The 10,661-nt window shown below is 41.1% G+C and overlaps 1 protein-coding gene across 6 annotated transcripts in view; it reads right to left on the bottom strand.

Moving 5' to 3' along the window:
- Positions 1 to 5,182: 5,182 nt before the first annotated feature.
- CYRIA (CYFIP related Rac1 interactor A) overlaps positions 5,183 to 10,661 on the bottom strand; it is a 102,536-nt gene continuing 97,057 nt past the window's right edge. For 5 of the 6 annotated variants that reach the window (XM_070799106.1, XM_070799110.1, XM_070799109.1 and 2 more), the window contains exon 12: positions 8,457 to 9,441. In XM_070799106.1, the coding sequence (XP_070655207.1) occupies positions 9,363 to 9,441 (79 nt within the window). In that variant the 3' untranslated portion in view covers positions 8,457 to 9,362. The other variant, XM_019970672.2, reaches the window with a different exon arrangement.

Genomic DNA, 10,661 nt, shown 5'->3' with positions numbered 1-10,661 from the left:
GGAGGAGTAGGGACAAAGAAGAAGAAAGATTTATTAGTATGAGTCTGATCTGAATCTAAAAGTATTATGAATATGAAAATGCAAGATGATATATGGGCCTTTCCAAAACTATTTCTTATGTAATATTCAGAATTCCCTATCATGGAAAAATTATTTTCCAGCTGCCAAAAAAACTTTAATTTTATGAAGGACATATTGTCTTTGATAAGCAGAGTTCAAGAAATAAAGTTGAACCAACGAATAGGGCTTATAGATTCCAGGATACATGGCTGTGGACAGCCTGGGCACCAAGCATCAGTTGCTATCCAAGGTGCTGAACCGATCTGTCTCACTACTGAAAACTGCTTCTCTTGTCTTTCTGCCTCTGCCTCAAGCTCAACTCTCTGATGGAGTAACAGCCTAGCACCAGACTGAGCAAGATTTAATCTGACTAATATGCCTGCCTTTGTCAGAACTAGATGACTCTGACTTTTGATCAAGACAACAGCTTGATTTCTCAGCTGGACTCCTGGCATATCTGCTGCAAGCTGCAGGCCCTGTGTTCACATAGGTTAAAGATACCCTTACAAGTAGGAAAAAATTTCCTCCAGGAATAAAGCTGACCAGCCAGAGAATCAGGTAATTTGTGGCTGTGGATGGCTGTGAGATGTAGAAATTAATTCTCAAGTTCTCATTTCAGCACCCTCAGCCTTCAGGACCCTGGAGTTTTCCTTCTGTAGACATCTACTGGCTATTGAACTAAGTTGAGCTTCACACTCATTAGGACACATTTTTCTGCCCCCAGGAACTTAAATGTCTAATGGACAAATAAAACAAATAATTTATTTTTTAAATTGACTTATTTATTACAATTGGAGGATAATTTCTTTACAATATGGTGGTGGTTTTTGCCATATATTGACATGAATCACCCATGGGTGCACATGTGTCCCCAACCTGAGCCCCCTCCCACCTCTTTCCCCTCCCCATCCCTCTGGGTTTTCCCAGAGCACTGGCTTTAAGTGCCCTGTTTCATGTATCAAACTTGCACTGGTCATCTATTTTACATATGGTAATATACATGTTTCAATACTATTCTCTCAAATCATCCCACCCTCCCCTTCTCCTACATAGTCCAAAAGTCTGTTCTTTACATCTGTGTCTCTTTTGCTGTCTTGCATATAGGATCATTGTTACCATCTTTCAAAATTCCATATATATGTGTTAATATACTGTATTAATGTTTCTCTTTCTGACTTACTTCACTTTGTATAATAGGCTCCAGCCCACCTCATTAGAACTGACTCAAATGTGTTCTTTTTTTATAGCTGAGTAATATTCCACTGTGTATATGTACTACAACTTCCTTATCCATTTGTCTGCTGATGGACATCTTGGTTGCTTCCATGTCCTAGCTATTGTAAACAGTGTTGTAATGAACATCATTGGGGTACATCTGTCTCTTTCAATTCCGGTTTCCTCAGTGTGTGTGTCCAGCCATGGCATTGCTGGGTCATATGGCAGTTCCATTTCCAGATTTTAAGGCACCTCCCCACTGTGCTCCATAGTGGCTGCACCAGTTTGCATTGCCACTGGCAGTGTAAGAGGGTTTCCTTTTCTCCACACCCTCTCCAGCATTTATTGTCTGTAGACTTTTTGATGGTGGCCATTCTGATGGGCATGAGATGATACCTCATTGTGGTTTTGACTTGCATTTCTCTAATAATGAGTGATGCTGAGCATCTTTTCATGTGTTTATTAGCCATCTGTGTGTTTTCTTTGGAGAAATGTCTGTTTAGTTCTTTGACCCACTTTTTGGGTTGTTTGTTTTTCTGGTATGGAGCTGTGTGAGCCGCTTGTATATTTTGTCAGTTGTTTTTGTTTGCTATTATTTTCCCATTCTGAAAGCTGCCTTTTCACCTTGCTTATAGTTTCCTTCATTGTACAAAAGCTTTTAAGTTTAATTAGGTCATATTTGTTTACTTTTGTTTTTATTTCCATTACTTTGGTGGGTGGATCATAGAGGATCTTGCTGTGATTTATGTCTGAGAGTGTTCTGCCTATGTTTTCCTGTAAGAGTTTTATAGTTTCTGGTCTTACCTTTAGATCTTTAATCCATTTTGAGTTTATTTTTGTGTAAGGTGTTAGAAAGTGTTCTAGCAAACACATAGTTTAAACTGCTGTGCAGTGGCCTATGCTAGCTGCTAAGTCGCTTCAGTCGTGTCCGACTCTGTGTGACCCCATAAACAGCAGCCCACCAGGCTCCCCCATCCCTGGGATTCTCCAGGCAGAACACTGGAGTGGGCTGCCATTTCTTTCTCCAATGCATGAAAGTGAAAAGTGAAAAGTGAAAGGGAAGTCGCTCAGTCATGTCCAACTCTTCGCAAGTGGCCTATATTTAGCACCAGATACATTAAATCCATTAAGAACCAAAAAAGAGAGGTTTAGCATCCTTCCCACTCATATTCACATGTAGCACCACAACCTTCATAACTTCTCCCCATAGTGATTACTTTATTTCTGTCACATAAAAGGAATTAAAAAATCCTTTTAAATCTATTTAAATTTGGAAGGAAAGAATTTTATGGCCTCCTCCAAGTGCTTTTGATAATTTCTAGAGATAAGCTTCTTCAAAGTGTAAGAAGCCTTTTAGAACTACCAGTTCTCAAATCACAATATTGAAGACTTTAGCTCTTGGATGGCTTAGGGATGTTAATAAAATATAGCTCATGACTTGAGAAAAAGCCTGTTGTGGGGCAAACAAGGACAATTTAAAACTGAAGGCAGAGAGAAAGAGAAGTCTGGAAATGTGCAATTTGATAGTGAAAACTGGAACATTTTATACAGAAAAGACTATCTTGAAGATAGTCTTACAAGAACTTTCAGCCAAAAAGACACTCTAAACGAAATTCTGGGACATCAGGCAAGGGATGAGCTAGAGTGGTAAAAATACAGCCCTAGGAACTTGATGAGACCTAGGAAGAAAAATTCCCTTCTTTGGAATTTGACCTTTGAGCTGGAGCAGACAGAATGGCCAAGACCTTTCTATTTACTAAGTGGTACATGTAGGTGTACTTAGTCAGGGTGGAGGTAACCCACAGTGACCAGGATTTTGGTATTGGATATATTAATGTACTTAATTAATATAAATAGTTTAAATAAATCAATGAACACTATACAGTATTATTTAATTGGTCATTTACATTGTGACGACTAATTACCCTTACATACCTTTCAAATAGCAAACATCTAGAATTTCTGTCTGCTTATTGATAATTGAGCAGCACCACCACTTTGCCAACAAAGTGCTGGCATCTAGTCAAAGCTATGGTTTTTCTAGTAGTTGTGTATGGATGTGAGAGTTGGACCATAAAGAAAGCTGAGCACTGAAGAATTGATGCTTTTGAACTGTGGTGTTGGAGAAGACTCTTGAGAGTCCCTTGGACTGCAAGGAGATCAAACCAGTCAATCCTAAGGGCAATCAACCCTGAATATTCACTGGAAGGACTGATCCTGAAGCTGAAACTCCAATAATTTAGCCACCTGATGCAAAGAGCCAACACACTGGAAAAGACCCTGATGCTGGGAAAGATTGAAGGTAGGAGGAGAAGGAGATGATAGAAGATGAGATGGTTGGATGGCATCACTGACTCAATGGGCATAAATTTGAGCAAACTCTAAGAGATAGTGAAGGACGGGGAAGCCTGGAATACTGCAGTCCATGGGGCTGCACAGTTGGACACGACTCAGCGACTGAACAACTGATAACTGGTAACTCAAAGTACAAAATCAGGTATAGACTACTGATTGCAAATATTCACTGCTGCTGCTGCTGCTAAGTCGCTTCAGTCGTGTCCGACTCTGTGCGACCCCACAGACGGTAGCCCACCAGGCTTCCCCCGTCCCTGGGATTCTCCAGGCAAGAACACTGGAGCGGGTTGCCATTTCCTTCTCCAATGCATGAAAAGTGAAAGTGAAGTCACTCAGTCATGTCTGACTCTAGCGACCCCATGGACTGCAGCCCACCAGGCTCCTCCTTCCATGGGATTTTCTAGGCAAAAGTACTGGAGTGGGGTGCCATTGCCTTCTCCGAAATATTCACTAGGTTTTAGGAAAATATCAGCTGAGCTCTCCTTTACCATCCTTCCAGGAGAACTCTGATTAACAACCAAATTTCTGGCTGGTATGAAGCATGTGCAATTCCTTACCAGTTGTGTTCCCTTTGACAATCACACATATGCTTACTCATTTTTTTTTTCATGTCTTTTGACTCTCAGCATTTATTTAATTAGGGTCTCTCTCTCCCTTTCTTCTCTCACAAAGGCCCCTTTCTTTTTGCTTCTTTCCAGCTTTTGTCCATTATAATTTGTCTGTGTGTCAATTTACAGAAAAATTATTCTTATTCATTTCCCTTTGTGTTTTGCATATAGACTCATGGAAAGTCTCTCTTGGGGACTCTGACCCATTGAAAACACATACAATTAGGTCTTAGGTGATCAGCTTAAGAGGTTCAGGGATTAAAAGTAGTGCTCTAGAAAAGTTTCAGTGTTTAATCATTAGGAGAGTTGCTTTAGAGTTTAAATTGCCTGAAAAATATGCTTTTATGGAATAGGTTATTGTTAATTTGCCAACCCAAGAAAGTGCTACTGCACTGAAGAGAAAAAATACAAGAGCAAATAAATGCTCTTTTACTTCTTAGCATCCTTGAATAAGTAGGTCTCATGCATCTCTAGATACGTCATGCATCTCTGTAGTTTATGTCTTTTTAAATAATGGGAGTCTTTGTTGAAGTGCATAAATACAGCTGGTACCAAGAGGAGTTCATTTTGGATGTTTCAGACTTTGGGTATATGAAGAAATGGAGGCTTAGAGAGGCGAAGGCAATTGGTGTGATTTCCTGATCCCCAGAGCAGACATTTAGCAAATATTTATGTGCAGCAAGCATCCAGAGCTTCCCTGGTGTCTCATATGGTAAAGAATCTACCTGCAATGCAGGACACCTGGGTTTGCCCCTGGAGAAGGGAATGCTACCCACTCCAGTATTCTTGCCTGGAGAATTCCATGGACAGAGGAGCCTGGTGGTCTATAGTCCATGGGTTGCGAAGAGTCGGCCACACTGAGCGACTAACACTTAGCACAGCAAGTATTCATGACTGTGTGCTTATTACCCACTCAACCTTGAACATCATATAAAAGAAGTGTATTTTTAAATATATGTACCAAACTTTAATTTTCATTTCACACTCAAAACTTCTGTACAAAAAGAGGCAAAGCAGGCAAAAAAATTACAATGACTTCAGCAAACAACATATGACAATTTTTAAACAGCTTTGTGTATGCAACAGCCTTTATAGATGTAGAGGGAAAATTGGGTTCCAAAGTTTTTGTTTCTTTAAGACAAAATTCCAATGTTTATTATTAACATCTACAAAAATTTGTAGCTGTCTGGGATACAAGATTGAATGAAAAGTCTCTGATGTCTACTGCACAGTTAGATCCCAAGACTGAGTAAGCTTCATTTTTCTTTTGAAGAAGCATGAAATTATTGTTACTTAAATGTGATAATGTATTAAAAACCTCAGTTTACCATTAATATCTTGATACAATGGTGGTGACTAGGAGCAAACACCAATGAAGCATGGTATTAACTAATAGTTAAAGGATAGTATCCAGGAGTTTCTTTCTGGTTCTTAATTAAAACTCCAGCTCCAATGGGTCACCACAATTTAAAACATGGTCACTTTCTTTTTAAACTAATGTCTAGTGGCACATAAAACGTTTCCGAGAACAAAATTATAATGCCAAAGTAGCAGTGCATCTAAGAAATGTCATTTTCACCTTGTCACTTGCCCAAAAATAAATATCTGAGTAATGGGGTACACTTTTATTTGAAAATTATGAGACCTCAAATATGAAATATAGCTAACATTGACATGGATACCGTGGCTAGCACTTTCCCCTGAACAGCTCCTGGGTCCTGGACACACGTGCATGCAGCATACAAAAATGTGATTGTTCAAGGACACCTGAAGGACAGCCTGTTAAAAGAATCTGTCTCCCACTATAGCTCTGGAGTGGACCCATGGCCCACCACCTGTTAGTGATCACAGACATTCAGTTAACCTGTCCTGCTGCTAACCGGAGGCAATAGTTCAGGCCCTGGGCTTTTGAGAATCCATGTTCTGGTGAATCTTGGCTTTGAAACAAGGTGGCCTGGCTAAATTGGGGCAGGCCGGCAGCTCCTCACCCCATATGTTTGGTCCCACTTGAGAGAAAGTCGAATTAAAAACTATAAATGTGCTCAACCATTTACTCTCCAAGTCCTTTCTCTGATATGGGAGGAAAATAGACCCTATGACAATAAATATTGAGTACTTCTACATTTCTAGTCTTGACAGTTGTTGCCCAAAGACAACATGTGGCTTCCAAGTAAAAGAAGCTGAGTATCTAATGAATTTGTTCGCCCAGTGTTATCCCAACTTCTGGCTTCCTCTAGGGTTTTAGAATCCCTAGGTTCGGAAAGGTCTTTGAAAGCCATTTAGTGCATTTCTGTTATGACGACAGAACCCTCATCCAACCAGCTGTACTTGTTCAGCTTGAAAAGCTCCAAGGAAAAGGGCTTTTCCTCTCTTTGTTGACTGACTGACATTTAGATATAGACCAGGGAATCCGTTCTGCCACTGAATGGATTTGTTAAAAATAAAACCTAAATATGTCTCTCCTATTCTTAGAGGACTCAAGGGACTGCCACCTGGCTACCAAAATCCAGAAAGTAATGGTGTGACAGCTCATTCCTTGGGACAATGTCATCAAACCCTGATATACCAAACCCAACTTCTGGCATTATCATTCCCTGGGTAACTCTCTGCTTCCATCAGAAATAGGCAAGCAATTATACAGGCCAGGTTGAATATTTAAAAGTGTCCAATATCACCCTATAGTATGTATGCATAGGCCACGTGGTGAAAAGAAAAGGACATGGAATCAGCAATGAGGCATCCTGGGTTCTAGTAGTACAGAGGGGTGATGCTGTTTGACTTCATCCTCACTGGAGACCAGAATAAATAGAAGATTTCCAAGATTGCACTCTAACCTCTGATCTGCAGACAGATAACCCTTGTCACATCGCTAATCATCAAGGCAAGGTGGGGTGATGCTTACCGGATTCTATTTACAAAGGAAGGATGAGAGAGTCAGTCTTCTTATTGGCTCATGGTCTTATAGGAGTATTGGAGGTTATCTATTTTATTTGCCCATTTTATAGATGAGGAAAGTGAGACACAGAGAATTTAAGTGAATTTTCCAAGTTCACTCTGAATCAACAAGTCTACCATTTAATCCCAGTACTCAGGCCCGAGTTTATACATTGTAACAAGCTGGCAGTTAGGTCCTGGAGGAGCTGTCTTTTAAATATCAGGTAATCAGAAAATAAAAATCTCCTCTCTAAAGTCCCCAAGCTTTCTGATAACTAGTTAAGTTCTAGCTAGATCTTTGCTGCCACATGAATGGTCCCCAGAGGCCATGGCTCCTATTAGGAGGAGTTGTGTGCCCAGCACTCCACAGACAACTGGAACATTAGCAACCTCACCCACAATTTTAGCCAGAGCTCCACTTCCCTGGTCCTGGAGACAGAGGGTTGAAGCAGAGAGATGACTGCCACTGTTGCTTGGATGCCCTTCTTCCCCACCTGTCCCCACTTCCACGACAGTCACCAGCCCAGCCACAAGAGTGCATCTTTCTATTCTCCTTTCTCCTCCACAAACTGATGCAAACATGCTGATTTTTTCCTCTTGAAAAATGGAAAGGGAATGTTACAGGGTATAAATCAAAATAGGAAGAGAGAATGCTGAGAAATAAAATAGGTGCAAACAGAAAAGTTGATGGGTGCTGTGCCTTCTGAGGAAAGAGAGGGGGTGTGCTGAATTCCAGACACTGGGGCTTATATCTCCACTGGAATTTTTCTTTTCTGGGGTTCCCCCTGTCTCTCTGTCAGGATAACAGTTGTGTTTCTTGTAGCTGGGCTGACCCAGGAAATCAAACTCTTTGTGTTTCTCTAACTATACTTCCCAGAGAGATCAATTTAATCTAGAATTAAAACATGACCACAAACTGTTGGGAAGTTCTGATTGTTACAGGCGTAAGGAACTCCAGTAGCAAAGATCAACGTCTCCAAATTCTGCCTTTTGGAGAAGGGGTTTTTGTTTTAGACATCGAAGGTAAGGCTCTCCAGTCAATTTATGATCTCTGGGTTGAGTCAGTCAGGATACAAATGAAGGTCCATATATTTCAGTGACAAGAAGGAAACGGTTATGTAAATACACAAGTATTAACATCAATCTGTATTAAATTATGTAAACATATACATCTTCTGAGGTCAGTTCAAAGATCCTCTTCATTGAGCAAGGCTTTACTGAAGCATCGCTCGAATCTGTTTGGAAGTCGATTCATCATTCAAGTGCTTTGTAGTGAACCTGGATGGAAAGAAAATGACGGCAGTCAGTGTGCAAACAGTGTGCAAACAGTATGCTCTGAGAAAGCTTTGATCAGAGTTGTCAGCTCATCTTTGGCTTGAGAGGCACAGCTGATATTTAGAAATCAAACTTGGCATCCATTCTTTACACAAAGAGCCACACTTCAGTGTCCAACTTAGTCTCAGATTTAATATTCGATCCTTCCTTCCAAAGAAGTTTATATTTTGGTTATTAAACAAATAGATCTTCTACCTAATCAAATAATTACATGAAGGAGAAACAAGCAATCTCGTTTTCCAGGGAGACAGATTTCACGTGCTTGAGTGCAGGCTCTTGGCACACCTCCTGAGTCACCGATTGTAAAAGCTTGGTTTGCATATAGCAACACTGTTGCTGCTGTTTAGTTGCTAAGTCATGTGTGACTCTTTTGCCACGCTATGGACTATAGCTCACAGGCTCCTCTGTCCATGGGCTTCCCCGGGCAAGGATGCTGGAATGGGTTGCCATTTCCTCCACCAGGGATCGAACCCACATCTCCTGCACTGGCAGGAGGATTCTTTACCACCCAGTCACCATAACAACATATCCAACTCTCTAGTTACTGTTTTCTCCTTTTGTGAGAGTGCTTATCCTCATTACCACCGCAAGGGGGCACTAAGGCAGACCCATATAGGAAAGAAAAGTGGTGTAATGTGTATCTTCACATTTACTGGTCATGAAAAGGAAGGAAAGGAGAATTAACATGTAGTAAAATCTTGACTGTGTTCCAAGCACTGTGGAAGTTTTTATTTCACTCACACTCACACTAACTCTTTGCAGGATAGGTTATTACTTCCATTTTACAGATGAGCAAACTGAGATTTAGAGATGTTAAATGACCCATTCCAGATGACAAATACAACAATGCATGATTTATGAACAATTTGTGGTTTCTGATGTGGATCCAGGTCTGGCTGCCTCAAAAGTCTGTACCCTCTGACCATCACAGTGCCTAGAAGAGACACAAAATGCCAAGAACTCAGTGGAACTTGCAGTCTACCACAGTGCCCTGGTCTCCAAGCCTTGCTTAACAGAATGACATTGGACTTCCCTGATGGTCCAGTGGTTAACCTTTCAGTGCAAGGGGCGTGGGTTCGATCCCTGGTCGGGGAGCCAAGATTCCCACACAACTCATGGCCAAAAAACCAAAACATAAAACAGAAGCAATATTGTCATGAATTTAACAAAGACTTAAAATGGTCTGCATCAAAAAAATCTTTAAAAAAAAAGTCAGAAGCCAAAAGTTTTCTTAGTGAGTGTGGAAAGTCTGCCTTCTATGAAATGGGCATCAATGGAAAAAAACCTTGGTTTACCCACAGAATTTGAAAGACTCTTAGGTTAATGCTACATCTGTTCTGAAGAATGGTGACTTAGCAGCTGCACCAAAAAGGATCAGCCTCAGTGTATAATTTATTCATGTCATGTGCATCTGAGTTTCTTCCTTTATTAGATGGGGATAATAGATCTTACCATTCTGACTTGTGATGATTAAATGAGAACATGAAACATACATGTTGTACATCATAGAGTATCATTGCTTCATTTCACTTATTGAACATTCACTACATGAATGGTATTGAGAGGAACAGAGGGAAATCACCAATGACTAAGACAGCATGGGCCATAAACTTTTCCAGATGGCAATCCAATTGGCCTGATTCAACAAACTATATAGATGTGTCACAGCTAAACAAATAAGAGTCCTGCCCTGCAGTGGATTAAGTGCATGTGTCCTTGGGAAGAGCAGGTGCTTTAGCATGGCTCAGGAGCAGTGAGGAGCTGTCAGGGGCATTGACCAGATACAAGGGCATCCAGACATGGGAGCAGGGTTCTCAGTATTGGCAACTCCACAGATGCCTCATGCAGGGACCTTCAGAACAAACCCACAAACCCAAAATGGATGCCTGAGCCCCTATCCCAGCGATTAAAATTAATCTGGTCTGGGTTGGACCCAAGCATCAGTGTTGGCAAAAGCTACCCACCTAATTCTCATATGCAGCCAGGTCTGGGGAGCAGGGGTGGAGGGGGAAGTGAGACCCAGGAGGCTTCTTCTCCTGACAAGTCCCCACCAACCACAAAGCAGTGTGGCCAGGATCTGGTCTTTGACCTGCAGGGTCACCCAGACCAGGGTTTAATCTTGGCTCAGCCATCTGCTGTGAGAACTTTTGCCAA

The sequence above is a fragment of the Bos indicus genome, chromosome 11 (assembly GCF_029378745.1).
Source record: "Bos indicus isolate NIAB-ARS_2022 breed Sahiwal x Tharparkar chromosome 11, NIAB-ARS_B.indTharparkar_mat_pri_1.0, whole genome shotgun sequence".
Classification (NCBI taxonomy): Eukaryota; Metazoa; Chordata; class Mammalia; order Artiodactyla; family Bovidae; genus Bos; species Bos indicus.
Note: the sequence above shows the minus strand (reverse complement) of the source record. Positions and strands in the feature narration are given on the sequence as shown.